We start from the raw sequence: 27294 nt of genomic DNA on the forward strand, positions 1-27294 counted from the left end.
TAAGGTAAGACTCGGGTAGCCCTCAGGCCTCTACGCCTGGCACCCTCAGAGTATATATACTCTTTTGAGAGCGGGAGGGTAAAACCCTCTGACCCAGTGCCTCATTATCAACCAGCAAAATATGTGGGCCTTTATTGGAAACAAGCCTCCCCTAATCAAGCTTCCCCAACCTGATCAATGGACTGGAAGATATTTAACTTCCATTTTAGGCTATTAATTCCTCAGGGCTCTAAGAGTAATCCTGAGGGTGATGGAGAATTTCTAGGGCTGCTGTTGATCCCATCCAGTGATACATTATTAATTACTCATTAGTGTTTCTTTTCTTTTAGTTAGAGTATTTACTAAGAACTCAATGACAGCTGCAGAAATATCCTCCCATACTGAGGAAGTACTAGGTCTACAATGTCTAGTTTGATCTTAGTATGTCTCTACTTCCAAAGACACATTTCTGTCAGAAACTACAATTCTTTGAACATTGCTACTGGTGCTGTGATAACTCTATGGACCCCTGATTACCTGTGGGAACTTTGGTGGCTCTAATAGTTATCCCGAACTCACACAGTTGCCTGGGGGAAAAGGAAGAGAGATAATCTCTACCCCTCTGCAAGTGGTTCACTCTCAGGAGCTTACTTTGAGCTGTTCCACCACTAGGCTAAATGGCTGTTGGAATGTTCAGTTATAAACTAGTTTACTCCATTTTACATAGGCCGGGAAGTAGGTTTAATTCTTTTAACCAAGCATAAGACATTTCCTATTTATTTAACAAAAAAAAAGTTTGCTTAATTTCATTGAACTGGGTATAGCCAGAGACAGGTCACCACAGAGAAAAGAGTGCCTGATGGACTTAAATGGCTTTATTTTGCTTTACCTGGTGGTGTCTTCCTAGTTCATGTGCCAAGCACCTAACTCCCTCTAAGATCCTGACATGGAGATTCAGATTGATCTAGAGCACTGTGATGGAAAAATGACTCATTTGGGAGTGAAAACATGTGCTTTCAAATTCCATTCTATTTACTAGCTGCACAATCTTAGATAAGCCATTTGAACTCTCTGGGCCTCAGTTTCCCTCATCTACTAAATGAGAACATTGCACAAGATGATCCCGAAGGAATAGTTCTGAACCTCTGGATCCAAGGAACTATAGCACAGGATATGTCTAGTACTGGGACAAGAAATTGAAACAAGTCTTGTAAGTATGCCTTCTGCAAAGCCTCCTTTCTCTATTGGGTTGATGTTTCTCCACATCTAAAAAGTGATTGCTGCAGGCAGAGGAGAACAGCCTTTTCCTTTGCAAAGCAGAGAACGGAATGATTTATTTATTTATTTTTTGTTTATTTATTTATTTTTATTTTTTAATTTTTTTTTAGCAGTAGCTAATTTATTTATGCCTGTGAGAAAAGGCAGATGTCACAGCAACACACCCCTTAGGAGTGGAGTGCCCGCCATTTGTCCAAGGGGCCCCTGCTGGGGATATACTTAACCCCACAGCCATCAGGAATGAGTCGCTTCTCAGCTATCATATCCTCAAACTCATCAGCATTGAACTTGGTGAAACCCCATTTCTTGGAGATGTGGATCTTCTGGCGGCCAGGGAACTTGAACTTGGCTCTACGTAAAGCTTCAATCACATGTTCTTTATTCTGGACCTTGGTTCGAATCGACATGATGACTTGACCAACGTGTACACGGGCTACAGTGCCCTGGGGTTTCCCAAAGGCTCCCCGCATGCCAGTCTGGAGCCTATCAGCCCCAGCACAGGACAACATCTTATTGATGCGGATGACATGAAAAGGATGTAGCCGCACACGAATATGAAAGCCATCCTTGCCACAACTCTTCACCATGTACTTGTTGGCACAAATCCTAGCGGCCTCTAAGGCTTCTGATGACAGCTGCTCGTATTCATCTGACACCATGTGGCCACACAATGGAAATTCATCTACTTTTGCTTTCTTTCTGCCAAGGTCGAAGATTCGTATCTTGGCATCAGGAACTCCCCTGCAGAAACGGGACTTTGGGTACGGCTTATTTTTACAGTACCTATAACAACGAGCGGGACGCCGGCCCATGGCCCCGGCGCCAGAAGGGGCTGAGGCGGAAGGTGAAAAGGGAAACAAGAACGTCTGTCGGGGCCGAGGCCGAAGCTCGGAGGGAGACGCGGAACCACCAGCCGCGCTCACCTCGCCGCAGGGAAAGGGCTTATTTATTTTTGACATTGAATTTATGAATCAAAATAAAGTCCAGTTCCTACTATTACAGAAGAGAGGAGAGTTTAAATTGAAGTTAGGCAAGAAGAGAAAGATTATGGCAGAGGGAAGACTTTCTTTGTGAGCAAGTTTATATTGTTATATTTAGGGAATAGAAGATCCCTAAGATACAAACAAAATACCATGAATAACCAAAAAAGCAGAATTTATAACCAAAAAGCACCAGGGGGCTGTAGTGGCCACAACGGATTCAGTAATGTAGATTTTTTTTTTCCCCTTAAAACTCAGCTTTATAATGAAAGTGATAAATAGATCTGTGATATCAAAGACTCTAGTGGCACAATTACTATTGAGAACCATTATAAATAGTACTGTATCAAATGCAGATCTCCCTAATTTCAACTGAAAAACGTCGAGTGTGTAGAAAGCAGAGATGAATAATGATACTGATTAAAGAAAAGGAAAATGGGTTCTCAGAAGAAAGGCCTAAAGCATTGATACTATTCATTCTATCAAAAAAAGAAAATAATGACAAAAATTGGTTTTGTACTGTCATTCTAATGAGGACAATGACAAAGCATCCTGCCAGACAATACAGAGAAAGAACTAAAGACAATCAATGCCTGCTTCTAAATAAAGGTAATAATATTCCAATCACCTTTAGGAATATGATTTGTTTGATGGGGGTACTCTCTACAACAGGGCAGATTGAAAAATGCCAATGTTTGCTTATCTTCACTGATTCTCATCATGTGCTCTCATAAATGCTACAAACTATAATAAGAGCCAATATTTATTTAAAAAATTCAAAGCTGGTTCTAAACCACTGGATGTTTGGATTTATATAAGTTAAAAATATATATTTTGGAAAATTTCAATATTCATCCAAAAGTTTGATGTTGTACAGATATAGTTATGGAATCATCAGTCTGGAATGCACCCAGAAAGAGAAAGAGCATATTCTTAATGCCTCTTACACATGCCAACAAAACAATGTAAACTGGTCTCCTCATTTGTAAATACCTGCAGAACAGTAGATTCCGTAGCCTTGCCCAATAATTCATGGCAGCCCTATATTTTTGATCTGTGTCTATTCCCATAAGTACAAAGGCAGAATCACTTTTGAAGTACTCTGACCTCAGCTTTTCATTCAACCAATTAGCCTTTTGACAAGATGCTAGGATCTTCGGAGACCCAGAAATATCAATCACTTTGATTGCACCCCTTTGTAAGAGAACTGGTCTGACTAACCATTGTAGGATTTTGGTGTAGCATCTGGTTAAAAACATTAACAATTAGGAATTCTTTTTTTGTGTTGCTGTTATTTTTGTTTTTACTCTATGCCCTTGAAAAACAGCTTTCTTCATAATGACACTTTGGATACTTAAACATTGCCAAAAAGTCTAATCCAATTCAACTAACAAATCTCTTCAAAGCACCTATTATGTGCCAGACTCAGCTCTAGGCACTGGGGACACAAGAGGAGAGTGAAACAGTCCTTATTCCCAAGCAATTTACAAATAGATAGATGGTTAGAGAGATATTTAGATAGATACATGGATAGACAGACAGATGATAGATACATAGATATGTAGATTGATGGATAGATAGATGATAGATAGATACATAGATTGATAGATATAGATAGATACATTGATAACTAGACACATAGATATATAGATACACAGATCGATGGACAGATATAGATACATATATACATACATAGATCATATATATATATGTACACACACACACATACACACACACACACACTGGAGCCCTTTTGAAAGTCAAGACAAGTATTTAAAATGTTTCTAAACACTAAATAGTAAGACTGGGAGTGGGAGGGAGAAAAAGAGGGAGAGACAGAGACAGATTCGGTGTGCAAGAGCTTGTCCTGCTCTTACATCATATAGGAAGAAAGTAATCAGTACACAGGATTGTTTTAAAATGTGGACTCTATTCATCTCTGTCCAACAATCCTAGTTACTTTAGATAAATTTGGCTTGGGGATTCAAAGCAGATAAGGAATTAAAAGGTCATTTTGTTGTTTTGTTTTTTTTTTTTATGGTCCGCGTGCAGTTTCCAAAGGAGTTGACTATAACTGAGGGGAATAATAAATTATTAGTCTGAACACTGCTGCTTAAATGAAATGGTAACTAATTAGCAATGTAGCATGTGTTTCCATAGCACTTAGGTACCTTCTATGTGTGTTCAGAAATGTTTTAATATAAGATAGTCTCCAAATGAAAATTAAATATATTCAAATTTTCAAATTATGTGGGAATTAAAAAATAGTTTTAAAGGTGTCTGCATAGTGGGAGTAAATGAGATTTTAATGAAAATGGAATTCATTTCCAAAGAGCTTTGAGGAAGAAAGTGTTCACCAGTCGGGAAACTGTTTTTAAAGAGAAAACTAGAATATGTTCTTTTGTGCTCAGTTAACATTCCTTTATTAAAAGCTTACTATGTGCCAAACACTGTGCTATGTGCTAGAAATACAAATAAAAAGCAAAAACAGTTTTTACCCTCAATGAACTGGCAGTTTAGGCATATTTCCTGCTTCCATTTCCCAGATCATCACTTGTCTACTATTCATACCACTTGGATATGTTGGTAGTCACCATTACAAACTTTCCAGTGAGCTGGAAGACCACTAGGCCTTACCATTTGCCCTCCATATACATGGGATTTGCCATTCTTTCTGCTACTTTACCCTGAGGCTTCTTAGGCTTTTCCATCCTAGCAACTGAGCCCTTTTGTATATATTGACTCCTACAATTAGAGTGTAAGCTGTTTGAGAGCAAAGACTGTCTCATTTTTTAAAAATTTTGTGTCCTTATTAAGCAGAGTGCTTGGCACATAGTAGTCACTTAATAAATGCTCTCTTATTCATTTATTTAGATTGATTATGAGAACACTACCAAACAGCTCTTATGAGACAAATGTACTGCTAATATCCAAACCAAGAAAGGAAAAGCAATGAAGGAGAACTATAGAATTATAAAATTAACTATATAATTAATGAATATGAATTCAAAAATTAAATAAAATACTGGCAGGAAGACTATGGTAATTTATCCCCCAAAATTATTCACTATAACTGTCAGATTTACATAAGGGTTATAAGAATGGTTTGGTATTGAGAAAGAATGACCATAATTAATCATATTAAAATCAAAAGTATCCAAAACCACAAGAATATCTCAGTATATACAAAAAAAGTTTTTGATAATGTACTATTATCATTCATGCATTCTTTCAGTCATGTATGTAGACAGATACCGTATATAGACAAAGTGGATAGAAAGTAACCTTAGAGATGGAGGCACTCAAAGCTGGGAGGACTTGTAAAGGCCTCCTGTTTTTCCAGAGCAAAAGACTCATAGCTTCATTGACTTCTACCCTGGTCAAATAAAACATGTATTATTGTGTTGAATTCTGAGTGAGACAGGAAAGACAGTTTATGAGTTAGCATTAGCGTGTGAAAATGGTGAGGGATTTGTCACTTTGCTAGATTAGGACTGGTTGAAAGAACTAGAGAGGGTTAGCATGCAATAGAGAAGATGTAGACTAGTTGGTACAGGCAAGTAATGATATTGAGCACAGTGGATTCTCAATGTTAAAAGTGACTTTGGAGGCCATGTTGTCCCAACCATACCAAAGCAAACCATAGTGAGAATGTCAGATCTCATTACAGCGTACCCCCAACTAGTTATCTAACCTTTGCTTGAAGAACTCTAGTGCAGGGAAATACGTAATGTACTTTAGTAGCCTAGAATGCCATTAAATAGTTCTAATTATTATGACATTTTTTCCCTGCATCAATATTGAATTTATGTTTCTGGTACTTCAAATGATTGTTCTGAGATTATGGTAGCCATGACACTACTCAAAGAACAGCTATCATGCCCATCACTAAGCGTTCTGCAGGCTAAACATCCCTAGCCTTTCCAGTCAATCCTGGTAAGACATGAAGACCATGAAAAAGTTGTCTCGGAACTCAAAATGACCGTTGTTCATCATAGATTACTCATATTTTCTCTTGACCACTATAAAGACAAAGTTGTTGTTTTTTTAGCTTACTAACTTTTCTTCAGTGAGATCTTCTTTAAAAGATAAGTAAAAAATGACATGATCTCAAGCTGATTGCCCTAATCTGAATATTACCCAGCTTATCATTGTCCTCCCTAATATGTGATAGTCCAGACTGAACGTGGCCAAAGAAGCACGCCATTCACGGTTTTATCTAAGTCATCAGTAAACAAATACTAAACACTACAGGTCCAAGTATAGATCCTATGGATATACCACACCCAATTTGACATAATGAAGTCTCTAGGTCTGTTCATTCAAATAATTTTAAATCTGCCTAACTACAATCACATAAACCACATCTCTTCATTCTGCGCACAAACATCAATGAATCAACAAACATTTATAAAGTAATGCCAGATACTACAGTCTAGGCCCTGGGCGTATAAATACATGACATACTTGGTCAAATGCCTGACCAACATCTAGGCAAACTTATCTACCATTCTAGTAGCTAAAAGTATGTGGAGAGTGTGGATATTATTTGCCCTCACAGCCTGGGGTAGCAATCCCATTGGCCCTTACTGCAAGAGAAGCTAATAAATTACATGACAGGTATAGGTTAAAAAAAAACTTTAAATTTCCTTGAGCGTAAAGGAAAGGCCTAATGAGAATGCTCTACCAGGTTGTGCCAGTAAAAGGGGCCCACCTTGTCTCTACTCCTAAATTAGCAACTATATCAAAAAAAGAAATGAGGTTAGTCTGGCATGAAATGTTCTTGAGGCAGTCAAGCTGGTTCCTTGTGATCACTGCTTTGCTTTCTAGATGTTCACTAACCAGGAATCAAAGACCACTTCTAAAATTCTATACTGTGATTCAATTAAAAAGAGAGTTCTACTGGGAGTCAGAGAAACTAGTTTAAAATCCTTGCTCCTCAATTACACATTATATGACTTTCAGCAAAGCATTTAACCCCTCTAGGCCTCAGTTTCCTCATCTGCAAAATGAGGGATTTGAGTTAGATGACCACCAAAGTTTTGTTTTGTTTCCAGCTCTAAGCTGATGGCTCAAAATTGAATTATGCTAACTAGTAGGTACAGATATTGCTTTGAAAAAGTTCATATTTTTTCTTTATGTGTCAGCTTGGTGTATCATAGAAACTCAAAAGATTAACTTCTTCACTCAGATATAGTCCAGTGGCACGTCCATTTAAAACCATTCTTATATACATATATTTATATATACATGTATATATGTGTGTGTGTATGTATGTATATACATATGGGTGTCTGTTTATGTCTATTTCTGATGTTTAATATATATTTCTACAATTGTATTCCACAGACAGTAAGAACACAAGGAAGGAACATGCTGAATGAAATCTTTTGTTACTATGCTTTTAATTCTGATTTAATTAGTACTTTATATAAGTATAGCTACAAAGTTTATTATTAATAAAAGATTTCAAAATGAAACTAGATTTATTAAAAATAATTTAACTGCTAATATTTCACAGACTATCAGAGTCAGGAGGGACTTCAAAGTGCACCTAAACATATAATTAAGAACTAAACAGTAGATAAAAAGGGATCCCCCTACAACATAGCTAGGCAACTAGGTGGCACAGTGGATGGAGTGCTGGGTTTGATGTCAAGAAGATTCCTCTTCACGAGTTCAAATCCAGCCTCAGACACTTACTGGTTATGTGACCCTGGACAAATCACTTAACCCTGTTTGCCTCAGTTTCCTCATCTGTAAAGTCAGCTGGAGAAGGAAATGGCAAACCACTGCAGTGTCTGCCCAGAAAACCCAAGATGAGGTTACAGTCAGACATGACTGAAAAAAAAAACACAAAAATAATGACAATATATCTAGCAGGTAATGAAACAATCTTTCTTTGAAGAACTGCTATGAAAAGGAACCCAGCACCTCTCACTGTAACCCATTCCACTTCTGAATAATTCTAATCATAAGGATGCTTTCCTAACATCATGTGCAACAACTGCTCTTTGTAAATCTCACCCATTTCTTCTCCTTCTATTCTAATGAGCCAAGGGGAACCATTCTAAGTCTTTTTTCCATGTATCAACCCTGCAATTCTTGAAGTCAGTTTGCATTTCTATTTTTAATCTTCTGCTCTACCGTTCCCTTAGCTAATCCTTGTTTGGCATTACCTTGAGGAGGCTCACTATTCTAGGGACTTTTATTTAGATCAGATGTTCTCAAACTTATTTGACCTATTGCTCCCCTTAAAAAAATTACTCAGCACCTCCCTGGAAATCTAATTTAACCCTTTGACATTTTTTTAAAAAAAAATTACATTTTATATATATATATATATATATATATATATATATATATATATATATGTGCATTTAAAAAAAATCTTAAATTTAATAATTGACTGTACATTTGTAGGGTTTTCTTGTATTGAAATTTTGATGGCATAATATTGCATCATGTAACCATATAGTATCATATTGTAAACAAGCCATCACATGTACATATTTCTACTGGTACGTGCTGAACTTCCCCACAATGCACGAACATGCTTGCCTGGAAACACTTGCTTGTTAAGGCCTGTTGGTGAACTTGACCACTGATCGGTTATAAATTGCATTTTGTGCGTTTATTTGGAAAATAATGTAATCAATATGACTTTAACTGTGTTACCCACATGTAACATGGACGAATGGTTTTTCAAATTTTTCCTATCTTTTGTTTCCTTATGCTTCTACCACCCCCTTATTTTTATTCAACAGCCCCAATTGCACCTCAGGCTATTACCTTCCCCCTGGGGTAGTACTGAACACTGTGGGAACCTATGACTGATATTCTACATATGAACAGCATCCTTCCTATGCTGTGGTACCCATATTTGAACATAATACACAAGCTATGGTGAGGCCAGGGTAGAATATCAGTGACAGCATAATGTTCCCTCTTTTGGACACCAAGCCTCTCTTAATGAAACTTGAGTTTGCATTCATTTTCTTTTTTGCTGACTGATATATCACACTATTTACTCATATTGAGCTTTTGGTATACAGATAATTCTCAAAATATTTCATACAAAACCCCTATACAGTTATGGTTCCATCATCTTTTATTTGTGGAGCTGATTTATTAAAAATAAGTGTATGGCTCGATATTTGCCTTTGCTAATGCATTTGTGTATATGTTATATTCCCCAATAGAATGTGTCTTCATTAAGTACTATTTTTGTCTTTGTGTCCTCAATACCTTGTACAATGACATTCACAAAATAGATTTTTAATAAATGTTTACTAAATTGAATGAAACTAAATTTGTGAGGCTATTCTAGCAAGTAGAGACTTTTTTTGTATGTCTGCTACTTGATAAACTAGCTATGCTTCCTAGTTTTGTGGCATTTGCAAATTTGGTAAATATACCATATATTTCTTCATTCAAGTCATGATAAAAATATTAAATTACTCAGAGACAGAAAGCAGAAATGTTTGGGAATTGCACTATAGGTCTCCTTCCAAGTTGAGAGCGAATTATTAATTACTACTCTCTGTATTTGGCCAATCAACCAGTTTTGCAATTCCAAGGTCATGTTGTGATTTAACCCATGTCTCTTCAGTTCTTCTATAAGAATGACATAAAAAGTTTTATAAGATGTTTCATTGAAGTCTCTAAAATAATATTTCCTACTTAGTTATGTTATTATCAGTTTTTCTTTTTAATTTTTTAAAGTATCAGCTATTTATTTTTTCTGCCTATCACCCATCCCTTGGGAGGAAAAGAAAAAAAAACAATTGTAATAAATATTCATATTCAAGGAAAAGAAATTCCCATATTGATCATGTCCAACAATGTGTGTCTGATTTTGCATATTTAGGGCATTACCTTTCAGTCAGGAAGTGGGAAGAATTCTTCATCATATTTCCTCTGGAATTAAGATTAATCATCACATTGATCAGAATTATCATATTTCAAAATTGTTCAGTTTTACAATATTGTTTTTATACCATAACTCATTCTCTTGGTTCTACTCACCTAACTCTGTCATAGTTCATACAGGTCTTCCCAGGTATTACTGAAAATATTCCTTCATCATTTCTTATAGCATGGTAATATTCCCCTGCATTTAGATACCATAATATGTTCTACCATTCCCCAGTTTATGAGAATTCCTAAAATGTTTTGTTCTTTCTTTGATCTCTTTGGGCTATAGACCTAGTAGTAGTGTAGCTTGATCAAAGGATACATACAGGTTAGTAACTTTTTGAACATAGTTCTATATTCTTTCCAGAATGGATGTACCAATCCACATCCCTACCAACAGTGCATCAATTTGTGTATTTTCCTGGAACTCTTTTATTGTTTGTCTTATTCTTTTTGGTTAACTTTGTCAATGTACTAAGTGAGAGGTGGAACTTCAGAGTTATTTTAATTTGCATCTCTCTATTACTGATTTGGAATATTTTTTTTGTTCATTATGGCTAAAAGAAATAAATTCTTTCATTAGAAACAATTTTCTTAACCATATGTTAGCAATAATTTGGAGTTCATCCCCTGAGCACTGACTGTTCGTTTCCTCTGAAAACTTATATGTAGGGAATGGTTCTTATGCTAATGAGTTTGAATCAGTTGCTTATATACTTTGGATATGAAAATTTTAGTAGAGAAACTTGCTGCAAGTAATTTTCCCCCAGTGAACACTTCCTTTTCATCTTAATTGTCTTGGATTTGTTTGTGAAAAAAATCTTTTCAATTTCATGTCCATTTTGTCTTTTGTGATCCTTTTTAACCCTTGTTTGATCATGCTCTCCCCCTACTCAGAGATCCAAAAATTCCTTACTCATTAAATTTGTTATGATTTCACATTTCTCTGTGCGTGCTGTTTTCTCACAAGATGCTGTATCTCCCAACTATGGACATTTACACTGGCTGTTCCCCATTTACACTGTGTCTTCCTCCTACCTCCTTGTCTCTCTTTGCTTTCTTCAGTTCCTAGCTAGAGTCCCATCTTCTACAGGAAGTCTTTCCCAATTTTCCTTAATTCTAGTATCTTCTCTCTGTCTGTTATCTCTAATTTAGCCTCTATATAACTTGTTTATTCATAATTGTTTGTGTGGTATCTTCTCCATTACATTGTGAACTCCTTGAAAGCAGGACTGATGATAATAGTGACGATGATGATGATGATGATGATGATGATGATGATGATGATGATTAGCCTTTCACTGTATCCTCAGCACTTAGCACCGGGTATGATACATAGTAGACGCTTAATAAATGTTTGTTGATTGATTGGCTGAAAATTTGTTGTGAAAATATTGAATTAATAAATAAACATGAAAGATGCTTTCTTTGGAAAAACAAGAATAAAAGAGGTAAGCTAGATAGCTAATTTGATTTACAATAAAAAAGAAAAAATTAAATTACTAGTTTCAAAAATGAAAAAGTCAAGTTCACAACAAATTAAGAGAAGTAAATTATATTTTAGAAACCAATTTCTTAACTATTTTCCAATAAACCTAACTTAAATAAAATAAGTGAATTTTACAAAAATATAAAATGTGCCAATAAATAGGATAAGAAATAGAAAATTTAAATCAACTGATCTCAGGAAAATCAATCAAATAAGCCATAAGTCAACTCCAAATTGGGAGGAGGAAGGGAGCTAGGAGGTAGAAATGAGGAAGAGAGCATTCCAGACATAGAAGATAGTTAGCAAAAATTCTGAAAGTTGTGTATCCTGTGCTAGGGACAACTGGTATCACTGAACCAAAGGCATATGGGAGACCTGAGGGGTAAGGACATTGGAAAGGTGGAGGACAGGGAGTGGGGAGGACACAGATTATGTAGGGCTTGGACCCCAAGGATTTTCTTTTTGACTCTAGAAGTGATAGAAAGCCACTAAAATTTATTGAGTAGGGGAGGTGACAGTCAGACCTATGCTTTAGGAAGATCACTCTGCCAGCTGAGTTGAAGATGAACTAGAGGGAGGATATTGTAATAGTAAAGGTCTGAGGTGATAAGGGCCTGCCCCCAAGGTGGGATCAGGGTTAGAGGAAAGAAGGGGAAATATACAAAAGATGTTATGAATATAAGATCAACAAGGCTTGGCAAGAGATTGAATGATGGAGTAAAAGACAATGAGGAGTCAAGGATGATACCTAGGTTATAAGCTGGGTGACTAGGCAGACAGTAGTACCCTCAACAGCAATAGGGAAGTATGGAAGAGAAGAATGCTTAGTAAAAGTATACTGAATTCAGTTTTGAACATGATAAGTTTAAAATATAAACAGGGAGTTACAAATATCCAATAGGGATTTGGAGATAAGAAATTAGATTCAACAAAGAAGTAAGGGATAGGTAAGTTGACTCGAGAATTAACAGAATTGATAACTGAATCTGTGAAAACTGTTTAGATCACCAAGTGAAATCGCATAGAAGAGGAATAGAATAGGGCCCAGGATATCCACAGTTAGTGGGGCATGACCTGGAAGAAGAGACAGCAAAAGAGGCTAAGAAGCAATGGTCAGACATGTAGAAGAAAAACTAAGGGAAAAGTGTTTTTAGGAATTTTATCAGTATCTTCCTTATTCAGGTTGTCCATTTTGGCATTAAATTGATTTTGTTGTTTGTTTTTTAAAACTATTTTCTAGTTATTGAGATTTTTTTATGTTGTAGGCTGAATTCATTGATCAGTTTTTTGTGTTTTTTTTTTTTTTGTTCACAATAATGGTTGGAGACAAACATTTTCCTCTAAGGTCTGCTTTGACTGCCAACCAAAAATGTTAGTATGTTGTCTCATTGTTGAATTACAGTAATAAAATGACCTATCATTTTTATCAGGTATTCTTTGACCCATTAATCCTTTAGGAGTAAGTTCTTTAGTCTCCAGGTAATTTTAATCCTTTGTTCAATGGATTTTATTCAATATAATTTTATTGTTTTGTGGTCAATATATAATATTTATTATTTCTGCTTTTCTAAATTTGTGAAGTTTTATAGATTAATAGATGGTTAATTTTTTGTCATCCCAGCCGATATATCTATGCATATATATAATATATACTATATATATAAATATTATATATATATGAGAGAGAGAGGGAGAGAGAGAGAGAGAGAGAGAGAGAGAGAGAGAGAGAGAGAGAGAGAGAGAGAGAGAGAAAGAGAGAACATATCAGCTGTGGATGACACTTTTACAAAAATTGACCATTCATTAAGCTATAAAAACTTCACAAATTTGTATGCATATGTATATAGAGAATCATACAAACACACACATATGTGTATGTGTGTATTACCTTTTAACACTTGTCCAAAATCTATCATATTCAATTTTTCTAAAATTCTATTCATGTCCTTTTCTTTTTTCTTATTTATTTCTTGGATAAATTTGTCTAGATCTGACATGGATTCAAAAAAGATTCCCCACTACTATAGTTTTATTATCTATTTCTACTTTTAACTGGTTTATCTTTTCCTTCCAGTATTTAGATACCATTCCATTTGGATCATTTGATTAAGTATTGAAATTAATTCATAGCGCTCACCTGTTTATATTTTATTCAAGTTTATTTTTGCTGTTGGCTTGTCTGTGATCAGGATTCCTATTCTTGCTTTTTTGAGTTTAGCTAAAGATTTTGTATTAACTTTGTATTTTGACTCTGAATGAATCCTAATATTTTAATATAGTTCTTGTAAATAACATCTTTCTGGATTCTACTTTCTAACTAATTATGCAAACTTTTTCTGTCTTATGGGTAAGTTTATTCCATTTACTATTGTAATCATAACTGTGCATTCTTATCCATCATAGTCTCATATTTTCCCTCTCCATACTAAAATGAAGAGGTTTGTAGGGCAGGAAAGTTCTTTATGTTAATACTCTATGCCTTATGCATCAGTTTCTCTTCCCTTGAATTCTTTCTAGCTGCTTACACTATTTTTTTCCCCTGTTACTTAGAAGCTTTGGATTTGGGTGTGATGTTCTTAGAACATTTCCTTTTTTTGTAGGCGATTAATAGACCCTTTCTGTTTTCATTTTGATCTCTTGTTCCAGTAGTCTGAAGTGTTTTCTTTCATAATTTCATAAAATAGTATATTCAGTCTTTTTTGGGGGGATGATTTTTGATTTGCTCAATAATTCTTAGTCAAACTTTTAAAAACAATATGGCTTTGAGACAGTTCAATGATTCCTAAATTATCTCTCTTTGATGTTTTCCAAGTGAGGTTTTTTAAATAAAATTTCTTATAATATTTCCATCATTTTATTTTTAAAAAATATTTTATATCATGAGTTCATTAACTTATTGGTGTTTATACTTCTTGTACTAGGCTGTTCATTCTTTCAACTCTTTTCTCCAAATCTCTTTTCTCCAAAAAAAGTATTTTTCCCAATACTTTTCTCCAAAGCTCTTATTCCATTTACTTCATTTTCACTCTTTAGAAACAAAAACAAAACCCTCTTGCTTCATTTTTTTAGGAATTTTAATTGAGCTTGGGGCCAAGCTGAGGTTTTCTGTTTTGTTTTGTCATTGAGTTTTTAGTTACTTTGGAGTTATTCTCTTCTACTTTTGTGCTTTAGCATTCCTGGCATCCTAAAAACATCCCTTATTTTAAGTTCTGTATTCTTCAAGGCTCACAGGTACTGCACAGGCTAGGGAATTGCAGACTTTTAGTGGGCCCTATATAGTCAGGGGCATATTTTAATCTCTACCTTCCTGATATTTTTAGTTTCCAGACCCCAATTTGTATGAAACTAAAAAGTTGAAGACATACCTCTGTTGGAGCTCCTGTAAACAGGTGCTGAACCAAACCTCTTTCGGTTAGTTATGAGTTTCAATAAGACCACAAAGACCACCATTGGCCTAGTCTTGTAATGATCCCATCACTGAGTATATAATCTATTCCGGGATCATAGAAACAGTCCAGCCACTACCTGACTTACCTTCTTTTAAGCTTAGAAGCTGAACTCATCATCCAAATCCTAATACCCCTGTACCACAGTTCCTGCCCCTGGGCTCTTCTCTGTCAAATATGTAATCTTGGGCTAGAAAATTTCCACTATGATTTTTTCCTTAGATTTTTCTAATTAGTACACAATCCATGGTGCAGAGTAGGTGCTAAATAAATCTTCATTGACAGAATAACTGACTGGTGCTCTTAGATGTTTATTGGAGTACTTATCAAGGTAACTGGGCTGTAATACTTCTTTGCACTCTACCATATTGGTTAATCTCTCTATAATATCTCACTTTGTGGTTTAATTAGCTCCTGGAGTTTCAGTTTTCATCTCTGTGCATATTATTCACACATATATATTTATACACACATATAAATGTACATACATACATACAGGTGTGGTCTCTGTGTATATATATACATATATGTATGTGTGTATAAATATAGGTGCAGATATAGGTATAGACATATACAGCATCATGGCACAGTAAATAGAATGCTGGGCCTTGAGCCAAGAATTATCTTCATAAGTTCAAATCTGTCCTCAGACATTTAGTAACCGAGCAACCATGGGCAAGTCACTTAACCCTGTTTGCTTCAATTTCCTCATCCATAAAATGAACTAAAGAAGGAAATGGCAAATGGCATCACTATCTTAGGAAAGAAAACCCCAAATAGAGTCATGAAAAGTTGGACATGAGTAAAGCAACTAAACAATGACAAAATATACATTCATGTATACATACATGTATGTAAGCATATATGTGCATACATATGTACATGTACATGTAAATCCTGAGCTCTGTTCTCTTATTATCAGCTAGCTATTGGTCATTTCAAACTGGATATACCACAAGCTTCTCAAACTCAACACTACTATCCTCCCAGTTACCCAAGTTCACAACAGTAGTATCACACTTTACTCCTCACTCTCACTCATCCCATTTATCTAATCAGCTGCCCAAACCTGTCACATTTCTACCTTCACAATGTCTCTGGCGGGCACTCTCTTCACTTTAACCACCTAGTCACTAATGTAATTTAAGCCTTCATTACCTCTCACCTATAACATTGTAATAGTCTTCTGATTGCTTTCTTTGCCTCAACTCTGTCCCCACTCCAGTCCATCCTTCACATAGTTGTCAAAGTGACTTTCCTAAAGCATAGAACTGGGCTGATATGGATGTGCCCTCTGGTACTGAGGAGGAGGGTACCTCTATTTTTTATTATTTCTTCAAAGTAAATATACTGCTATAAAATCTGATGTATGTTCATTGGTTAAATAAAATTAGGGTATTAATTACTGTAAATTAAAAAGGGAGTTAACAATGGAATAAGGGCTCAAATAGATGGCACTGGTGGAAGGCACTTCAACATCTCAGTGGTATCCAAAAACTATGGGGGCTATTGGGTGACCTCACTCTAGGAGAGTGATTTTAGAGTTATCTCTACATGTAGATAGAGAAATGAGCCCTTATTTTTGAGTGACTTGCTGAGGGAAGAAGGAAGGAATGAAGGAAAGAAGGAAGGAAGGAAGGAAAGATATAACTATAAGCAAAATAAAGACAGTTTCTGCTTTCAAGGATATCACAACCTAATGGGGAAAGAAAAGATACAAACAGGAGCTGAGAAAAGGGTGAGGATAAGAAGAAAGTACCTGGCTAGGGACATGATTTTGAAGTCCATGTAAGGGCCAGAACCAGCAGAATAAGGGCAGGTCATCTTGGATCCTTCCACAAAATGGAAGATATAGGTGAAAATCACCTAAGAGAGAAGAGGGGTGGGTCTTGCAGAGGAATATTCCAGGATGAGCAAATCACAAGAGTTGGAGGCTATTTCAAAGCAAGGACATCTAGTTGCGAAGAGAAGTTCCAGGGTGAATTGGCAGAAGAGATGGCAGAATTTTAAAGTTCAGTTAAGGATAATGGATCTGTAATCTCACCTTTTGGATGTTCCTTCTAACAGATCAGACTACAATACCTCTTTGTCTGTCTGTCCTGTGTGACTATTGCTTATCACAAGAGGTTTAACCTGATCTGTTGTATTCTTTCAAAGAGAGCAATGGAGCAATGAAATTGTTCACTTGCTACTTCTGGCTCTGGCCACATGGAAACCTATAGGGTGTTAAGTTTTTAAGTCTCAAATAGAATATGTACTCACTTATTCAGTACAAAGAGGGGGCTATTAGTTGTTTAAGAATTATAGAACACATTTCTGGTGAATCAGGCTCCATGAAGTAAGTGATCATAGGGGGTGGAGCCAAGATGGCAGAGTAGAAAGACACACATACTCTAGCTCTTCCCCCACAGCCCATAAAATACCTGTAAAGAAAGCCTCTTAACAAATTCTAGAGCAGCAGAAGCCACAGAACGACAGAGTGGAGGAGATTCCCAGCCCAGGGTAACTTGGAAGGCCGACAGGAAAGGTCTGTCACACTGGATGCAGAGCAGACCACAGGCCTGCCTTGGCCACCCTGTGCTGGGAGGAACAGGGCCTCGGGGGCAGAATCCCCAGCAGAAGCAGCGGAGGTTCCCAGACCGCCCCCCCCCCCAACCCACAAACTCTAGAGGCAGCTTCAAAGTCAGTGAGAGGGCTTTTTCACCTCCATGACAAGGGAGCAGGATCCTCCCATAGCCCTGGCCCCAGGTGACAGTGGTGGGCAGCAGCAGAAGCAGCAGGTAGCCCAGCCCTGGCAGACAGCAGCAGAAGCAGTAGGTAGCCCAGCCCCAGCAGGCAGCAGCTGGCATCCATTGTTCCATTGTTGGAGCACTCAGTTTAAAGTCCCAGAAGGAATTGATCAGGTGATCTTAATTTCACACTGAGTGACACCCAAGTCCTGGGAACCCTCTAAAGCCCCTGGAGGAATTGAGCAGCTTATCTGAATCTTAGCCATGAGGCAAGCCAGGGAGTAAACTTCTCTCCCTGGATTGTGCCACCTTGGAGGAACTGATAAATTACAGGTCCCCAGAGTATACCATGCTCTTGATTAAGGACTCAAGTAATTGGTTGGGAAATGCCCAAAAAAGGTGAAAAAATAAGACTACAGAAAGTTACTTTCTTGGTCAACAGGTATTCTCTCCCATCCTTTCTGATGAGGAAGAACAATGTTTATCATCAGGGGAAGACATAAAAAGTCAAGGCTTCTGCATCCAAAACCTCCAAAATAAATATGCAATGGTCTTAGGCCATGGAAGAGTTCAAAAAGGATTTTAAAAGTCAAGTAAGAGAGGCAGAAAAAAAATTGAGAAGAGAAATGAGTGCGATGTAAGAAAATCATGAAAAGCGAGTTAACAGCTTGCTAAAGGAGACCCAAACAAATGCTGAAGAAAATAACACCTTTAAAAATAGGCTAACTCAATTGGCAAAAGAGGTCCAAAAAGCCAATGAGGAGAAGAATGCTCTAAAAAGCAGAATTAGGTGGCAGTCCTTGCCAGGGATGCAGGCAAATGAAACACATCTGGACAGTTGCACTGTGCTACTCCAGAGCTGGTTTATTTTCTCTTGATTAGTTTCTGACTTGCTCCATGTTCTCTCCCTCTGGCCATTTAAGTCACTTATTGCCTTCCCCAAAGAAGAAATTGAGGCCTCAGACTGAAAACTTTCCCCAAAGAAATGGGACCGAGCACCTAACCTAATTTTTTTTGGTTTTAAGAGCAACAAGAACAGTCAGCCCCATCCACCAAAAGCCCAGCTATTGTCTGGTTTTAAACTGGTTATAACAACAAAGAGGTGAAGACTCTTGGAGTGTAAAGACATTGAAAAGTTGGGTTCTGCCATGCTAGAGAACAATGGGGAGTTTCAGAGGTCATGCCCTCCCTGGGAGCTTTTTCCTTATCTTCAGCTTTTCATAGAATGTGAAGTACATAATGAAATATGTCTGCAAAAAGAACAAGAGGACCTGTTTCCTTGGATCCAGGGCAGGATTTCAACGTTTGGAAATTACCAAGGGCCTGATCAAAATCTCCATGTTTTTAACTGGCATGACAGCAGAACAGTTTGTTCCTGGTGGACCCCACCTGAGTTTCTACAACTATGAAGAGAAACAGTGGGAGGATCTCTTGATCTGGCAGCACTCGATCATGTATTTCTTCTTTGGATTTTCTAAGTTGTTCAACATCTTGTGCTTCACCACCCAGGCACTGCCAGTTTCCTTAAGCAAGATGGTGTTGTCGAATGCCTTCTTTGTGGAAGGTTTTGTCTTTTATTTCCCCACTCACAGTCGGGCCCTGCTAGACATATACATACATCAGCTGTTTTTCCTGTTCATCATTGGTGCAGCAATCTGCATATTCATGGAATTCTTTCTCAGGAGCAACATAGAATTAGAGCTCCTCAGGTCCAGCTTTGTGTTGCTTCAAAGCAGCTGGTTTTGGAAACCCTGAATGGAATGGAGCAGATCATGGCAACATACTGTTTCTGACCATGTGTTTTTGCTGGCATTATGCATTAACTTACTTCATCCTGGGTGTCAATTATGCTTTTATCACCTGGTTAATTAGATAAAAAATTAAGAAGAACTTTCCTTCTGACATGAGATTGCTGAAACACATTGAACAAGACCAAGAATCAGAAGAAATAAAATTTTGTTAGCAGTCCTTTTTTTCCCAGTTAGATTTCTTCCCCTTGTCTAGGTTTGTGCTATTATCCTTGTTCTTTTTATGTGACTAGCCTTGTAAAGGGCAACCTCCAAGATAGTTTATTTTGTCCTTTTATGCAACTAGGTCCTGTAAGGATCAGTCTCTGCATACTATATTCTTTCACCTTGCTAAAGAATTTGCATGTCTTGCTTTTAGGCCCAGATATGCATTTGAAGAGTGGTTCATTTTGCACTTTCATCATAGAATTATAGGGTTGAGTGGGGTTTCCCTGACAATTTATCCCATCCTTCTAATGTTTGATGTTGCACATGGAAAAAAGATGTGTACTATTTTTCCTTGAGGTGGGCATAGATTGTCCAAGTTAAACTTGCAACCTTTTGTTACTTATTAAGCACAGTATTTAGGGGAAGCAAGTGTGGTGGATCATGTACTGGCTTTGGAGTTGAGAAGATCTGGTTTCTCGCACCCCCTCTGACATTTACTAACTGTGTGACACTGGGAAAAATCACTTAACCCTTCAATGCCATGGGCAATTCTCTAAGGCAGTAATATAGAGAAAGTACTGATGAGCCTTGGTAGAGGGAGCTTCCTTACCTGAAAGTACCCTATACCAATGAAATCAAAGGTGGTCCAGGCACAATATCCTGTCCTAAACTCAGAATTAACATGCCCTCCAAGCCAACGGGTGAATGTCATTCAGAGCAGAGACTTTGCATCTTTCTTGCTAGCTATCTACCTAGTTCCCTATCTTCACTAGCACTTGGTATGGACATCTGTTGATAGTAGAATGGACTCAACAGAGATATCAGACACTCCCAAGTAACAGCTGCACAGGTTAACATGTTTAAATTTATATATGAATAAAAATATTTAACCTAAAAAAAAAACAGAATTAACCAAATGGAAAAGGAGGTTTAAAACTCACTGAAGAAAATAGTTCTTTAAAAATTAGAATGGAACAGATGGAAGCTAATGACTTTATGAGAAACCAAGAAATTACAAAACAAAACCAAAAGAATGAAAAAATGGAAGATAATGTAAAATATCTCTCATCTGAAAAATAACTGACCTGGAAAAATAGATCCAGGAGAGACAATTTAAAAATTATGGGACTACCTGAAAGCCATGATCAAAAAAAGAGCCTAGACATCATCTTTCATGAAATTTTCAAGGAAAAGTGCCATGATATTCCAGAATCAGAGCGCAAAATAAATATTGAAAGCATCAATAGATCACCTCCTGAAAGAGATCCAAAAAGAGAAACTCCTAGGAACATTGTAGCCAAATCCCAGAGGTCCCAGGTCAAAGAGAAAATATTCCAAGTACTCAGAAAGAAACAATTTGAGTATTGTGGAAATACAATCATGAGATCTAGCAGCTTCTACATTAAGGGATGGAAGAGCTTGGAATAGAATATTCCAGAAGTCAAAGAAACTAGGATTAAAATCAAGAATCACCTACAGAGAAAAACTGAGTAAAATACTTCAGGGGGAAAAAATCATCATTCAATGAAATAGAGGACTTTCAAGCATTCTTGATGAAAAGACCAAAGCTGAAAAGAAAATTTGACTTTCAAAACAAGAATCGAGAGAAGTATGAAAAGGTAAACAGGAAAAAGAAATAACAAGAGACTTACTAAAGTTGAACTGTTTACACTCCTACATGGAAAAATAATATTTGTAACTCTTGAAACGTTTTTCAGTATCTGGGTAGTTGGAGGGATTATACACACACACACACACACACACACAGACACACACACACACATATGTAGAGAGAAACAGAGAGCACAGGGTGAATTGAATGGGAAGGGATCATATCTAAAAAATAAAATTAAGGGGTGAGAGAGGAATATATTGGGAGGAGAAAGGGAGAAATCGAATGGGGCAAATTATATCTCATAGAAGAGGCAAGACAAAGCTTTTCTAATGGAGAGGAAAAGGGGGGGGAGGAGAGAGGGAAAAAGTGAATCTTACTCTCATCACATTTGGCTTAAGGAAGGAATAACATGCACACTCAATTTGGTATGAGAATCTCTCTTACACTACAGGAAAGTAGGGGAAGAGAGGATAAGCAGGGTGCGGGGTGATGATGGAAGGGAGGGTAAATGGGAGGAGGAAGCAATTAGCAGTAAACACTCTTGGGGAGGGACAAGGTCAAAAGAGAGAATAGAAGAAATGGGGGGCAGGATAGGCTGGAGGGAAATGTAGTTAGTCTTACACAACATGACTCTTATGGAAGTCATTTGCAGATTTACACATATATAGCCTATATTGAATTGCTTGCCTTCTCAGTGAGGATGGGTGGAAAGGGAGGAAGGAAGAGAAGTTGGAACTCAAAGTTTAAGGAACAAATGTTGAGAATTGTTTTTCATACAACTGGGTAATAAGAAATACAGGTAATGGGGGATAAAAATTTATCTTGTCCTACAGGACAAGAGAGAAGATGGGGATAAGAGAAGGGAGGGGTGTTACTAGGGAGGGCACATTGTTGAAAGGGGCAATCAGAATGCAAGGTGTTTGGGGGTAAAGGGAGGGGAGAGATGGGGAGAAAATTTGGAACTCAAAATTTTATGAAAATGAATGTTGAAAACTTAAAATAAATTTTAACAAAGGGTTTTCCCTTAAAAAAGAGAAGAGACCATAGTGTTTCATAATGAGTGAAAAAGCTCTTTAATGTAAATTGTTTTTGCTATTGCTATTTTGTTCCACTAATTCTCATAGGTGTTGAGAATTGGGCCCAACTTGGCTAGAGTTTTGACCCTTTCTTCTAGTGGGAAGTTTATAAAAGCAACTCTCAATTCACCTTGAGATGGAGATAAAAGGAGAAATAAAAGATAATGGTCAAGTCTGTGAACTTTAATAGTCTGGAAGTAACATTACTCAAGATTGCCTCAGTTCAAAGCATCTGGGAAAGAAACTGCCTTGAACCTGCCATGGAGGAGGCCAGTTTTGAGCAAGAACACTGCTTGAAAGTGAAACATATGAATGACCATGTTTCCAAAATAACTGAAAGGGTCTGATGATAAAGACACTACATACAATAGCGTGTGCAGAAGGATCAATAGTGTTTGTTGTCTGTTCCTTTAGAAAAGTGTTTGAAAAGTGTGCTCCTCCAAAGATAAAAAGGTACAAAGCCCAGAGAGAAATTGAGTTTAAAAGGTGTCTTTGGAACAATGAACTCAGTGTTGTCATGAGATGAATTGTAAAAGGAATCTCTCGCTATTTGGAGGCTGTAGAAATAATACTAACAACACACGTAGCAGAGTTCCCAAAGTATTTTTTTTCCAAACTGAGACTGAGAGAAGTTTCAATGCTTTGTCCATGGTCATGCACATAGTATCAAAGCTAGGATTTGAACTCAATCCTCTTGATTCCCATACTAGCCACTATATCTCACTACTTCATGCTGTTAAAAGACAATATGCATTCTCTTATGTAATCAACTATACGGTATCTACTAGATTAAAAAAATTCCAGTCACAAAAATCAGCTTATTGATTTAGGCTCTCCTTACCTCTTACTTGAACTACTACAACAACCTCTTAATGGAACTACTTCTAATCTCTCCTCTTTCAAATCCCTGCACAACTGTCAGAATAATTTTCCTAAATCACAGCTAACCGTCTCACCTGCTTCTGTGGCCATTGTCTCAAGGACTAAGTTCAAACAACCCAGGTTGGCATATAAAGTCCTTCAGGCTCCAGCCTACATATCCAGGCTTATTTCATATTTACATCCTTTAGATTCTCCACGTTCCAACTAAATTGGTCTACTTGCTACTCTCCTATCTCAAAGTTCTATCTCTTACCCATTTTTTGCTTTTTCACAGGTTGTCTCTGATGTCTTTCCCATACATTTATTCTTCAGAGTTCTCATCTTTTTCCAAATCTCTCTCAACCCTTGAACCACATCTTAGAGGAAGGTGTCCCTGATCCTTCCACTGGATTGTGTGCTGTCTCTCTCCTCAAATAAATACACATATACAAATACATATATACTATATATATGTATACATAAATGAACATGTGTATATAATGGATACAAATGTATGTGTGTATGCATATATATGCAGGTTTGGACTTGGGGGGGGTGGGCAGCTGGGGTGCTCTATGCCTTTCAGGAGCCCCAGTTCTGAGTTCACATAAATAGAATTTAATCCAGGAGGAATTTGGCCTGAAAGAGGAGATTGGGCTTTTTCGCTCCCTTCTGGCTCATTATACTTCTACCCTAGAGAACAACTCAGGGGCAGGGAGTAGGGTGGGAAATGTAATTACTTAAACAAATAATATGTTCTGCTTATGTCTAGGTCCTCTATCAAAAAGGAGGGGGGAGGAACAGTTGTCAGAAATATCATTGATTACAATATAGATAGATTTAGACCTCAATGTGCTGGATGTTTTCCTCTAGGGCTTTTTATGCTTTCTAATAGTTGAAATGACTTGGGCTTTGTGAGTAATAGTTAAAATGAATTATTATCCCTCACTTTTGCTATGTGACCAGTTCACCTTTTTCTGAGTAACGCATGAATTTGATAGTTATTCTTACTTCAGTTCTTATATATATAGGTCATTGTTGAGAATGTAATGCATCAAACTTGTACCCATTATGGGTCTCTTGATTGCCCTTTGGGTCACCTATGACTTTTACTTCTTGGAAATTGTGTTATTACAGAATTCTCACCTGTGATTCCTAGGCAGCTAAGTGGTACAGTGAATAGGGCACTGAGCCTGGAGTCAGAAAGACCAGTTCAGACTGGCTTCAGATACTCACTAGTTGTTTGACTTTGTTAAAATCACTTAACTGCTGTTTGCCTCAGTTTCCTCACCTGTAAAATGAGGCTGATAATAATAGCACCTACTTCCCAGGGTTGTTGTGAGGGTCAAATGAAATATTTGTTAAGTACTCAGCACAGTAACTGGTACGTACTAGGCACTACAGAAATAAATGTCACTTATTATTATGGTTACTATCTATACTGAATCACCAGATTTGTGTTAAGAGATATGTTTTGATTCTGAGGAGGATCTGGGTAGCATTAAAAACACACCCAAATGCCCAAATTCAATCTGGCTTCTTTTCCTCTGCTGATCAATTCTGGGCCCAACAATTTTGGATCTGTTTGCAGTGACTATCCCAGGTATAGGCAATAGTTCAGTGCACCTGCCTTCCAACTACATTTTATAGTCTAGCCCATGGGTATTATCTATGCATTTGTCCATTGATGTGCAGAGGTTTGATGTTGCTAGTACAAGATAGTTTACTAAAGGGAGCGTCTAGAGTTAGCACCTTGAAATCTATAGATAAGTATTCCCTGTGTATTCTATCACTTGTGACAGTTGTCAATGGTAAGCATGTGCCTCCCTGCCTTATGCTCCGCTTGGCTTTAATAATCAGAGAGTCATTGAAATGAGTTATTTTTGTGGTTACATTTATCAAGTAGATATGACCTAATATTTACATGTGCAAATGCAAAGAACTCTATATACTTCGTGTCTTCATTATACAACTTCATGAATAAGAAAGAATGATCTGAGAAGATATCCTGTGTTATTATCATTAAAATTGTTTTGAGGCATTTAAAAATAATCCTCATAAGAAAATCATTTTTTATTTTTGTGGCTATAGCAAAAGGAGAGTATATGCTCTAATGTGTAAAGCACTTCAATATTGATGTAATTCAGAACCTCCAGGGAAGAAAACAAAAGTCAAAGTTGTTATTTTCATATCTTTCATGATGACCAGAATGAATTAGCAAGTAGTTTAAGTTTTCCACTTATTAAAAGGACACTTGGCCACCGTGGTACATAAAAAGAACCAACCTTTCTCCATAAGAAGCCCTCCAAATTAACAGAGAAAGGGCACTAAGACACTTGGTTTTTATTTCTAATCACCACCATCTGTAGAAACTTGTGTGCCCTGGGCAACAGTCCTCTTCACTGGTCAGCTCCTATTTGCCCATACCAAGGAGGCTATCTATAACCAAAGCAGAGGCTAAATGGTAGTCTTGATTTACTCTTGGGTAGATTTACATACCTATTCCCCATCTTGAGATGGTGTTTCAAGTCTCCTGTGCCATACATAAATTTTTTAAAAAGTTTATTTTTAATTTATGGAATATTTACTCATTTCTATTAAAACCCTTGATAGAATTGGTATAAATGGATTTTTCCTAAAATTCATAAAAAGCTTTTATCTAAAACATCAGTAAGCATTATTTATAATGGGTATAGCTAGAAGAAGCCTTGCCATATATCTTTCTGCATCCTCATGCCCAGCTTGAATCTTGAATCCAGAGCTAAGATTCTATTATTGTTTGTATCTACATGGTTGACTTGGGCATATGAATTTTGACCTAGCTTTCTACCATACATCTTTGTTAGCCCACTTTCTCTTCCCTTTGATCAGTTTGGACTTCTGGACACTGATAGTCTAGATGCAGCCTGTATAACCTCCCCATGACCCCTACCTGTCTAGAGCTTCTGAAAGCTAACAATGACCTAATTACTCAGATGGCAGATTTTGGTCATATCCTCCAACATCCTAATCTCCTTGCTAATCTATAAGAATAATAGTAAAGTGTGTGCTTAAGTTCCTTAGACTCCTAGCAATGATGTTTGACTTTTATACCAGTGATGACATAATAATAGAATCTCATTAAGTGACTTGTCCAGAGTAACACAGCTAGTATATGCTAGAGGGAGGACTCACACCCAGGTCTTCTTGATCCCAAAGTCAGCTTTCTATCCACTACACCCGTGCTCTCATTTATTCACTGTGTAAGCAAGAACTCTCTCCATGCTCTCCTCAACAAATAGTCATTCCGTATTTGCTTAAAGATCTCAATTAAGGAAAAGGAACTCAAAATAGCACTTTCGATTTTTCAATGCATCTAATTGTTTGGAGGGACAGTTTGATGTCTCAGTGCTGTGTCTGGAGTCAGGAAAGCCTAGGTTCAAATCCAGCCTCAAACACTTACCAGTTGTTCAATCCCAGACAAGTCATTTAATTTCCATTTACCTTAATCCACTGGAGAAGAAAATGATAAACCACTCCAGTATCTTTGCCAAGAAAACTCTATGACAGTATTAGTGTGTTAGGGTTCATGAGGTCATGAAATTTCGGATACGACTGAACAACCACAACAATTGTTAGGAAGACTGGTAGAGAGCCAATATCATTGGATTTGGAGTTTAAAAAAAAAAAACACCTGAGTTTGTATGCTAGGTTTGCTGTTTACTAATCAGTGTGATCGTTGGTATATCCCTTTATATATCTGGGCCTTAGTTCTTCTTTTGTAAAACGATAAAGGTTGGACTATATCATGTAGCAGAACCCTTAGTGCTCAAAATCCATGAATACATGATGCTTGCATTTAGGCTAGATTGGTTTGTCTGTGTCTTTCATCCATTGTTTTTCATTTTTCCTCTGAGAACAAGGAGATGAAGTCTACTTTCCCTTCTACATGATACACCTTCAAATATTTGAAGACAGAAAGCATTTTTT

The 27294-nt window shown here is 37.0% G+C and overlaps 2 protein-coding genes and 1 pseudogene across 2 annotated transcripts in view; 1 reads left to right on the top strand and 2 right to left on the bottom strand.

Annotated features, from left to right (window-relative positions):
- The window catches only part of PLPPR5 (phospholipid phosphatase related 5), a 447842-nt gene that overhangs the window by 229348 nt on the left and 191200 nt on the right, over positions 1–27294 (bottom strand). The gene's annotated exons all lie outside the window — the stretch shown is intronic.
- On the bottom strand, positions 1312–2194 carry LOC140527280 (large ribosomal subunit protein uL16). The gene has a single exon (XM_072644087.1). It carries the CDS (start codon positions 2067–2069, stop codon positions 1425–1427), a length of 645 nt encoding a protein of 214 aa, XP_072500188.1. The 5' UTR covers positions 2070–2194; the 3' UTR covers positions 1312–1424.
- Positions 18980–19781, top strand: LOC140530434 (transmembrane protein 45A pseudogene; annotated as a pseudogene).

This window comes from Notamacropus eugenii, chromosome 2 (genome assembly GCF_028372415.1).
Source record: "Notamacropus eugenii isolate mMacEug1 chromosome 2, mMacEug1.pri_v2, whole genome shotgun sequence".
In the NCBI taxonomy this organism is placed as follows: Eukaryota; Metazoa; Chordata; class Mammalia; order Diprotodontia; family Macropodidae; genus Notamacropus; species Notamacropus eugenii.

What these genes read in the sequence shown, in the direction of transcription:
- LOC140527280 (XM_072644087.1), bottom strand. Translation starts at nt 2,069, where the DNA reads ATGGGCCGGCGTCCCGCTCGTTGTTATAGGTACTGTAAAAATAAGCCG.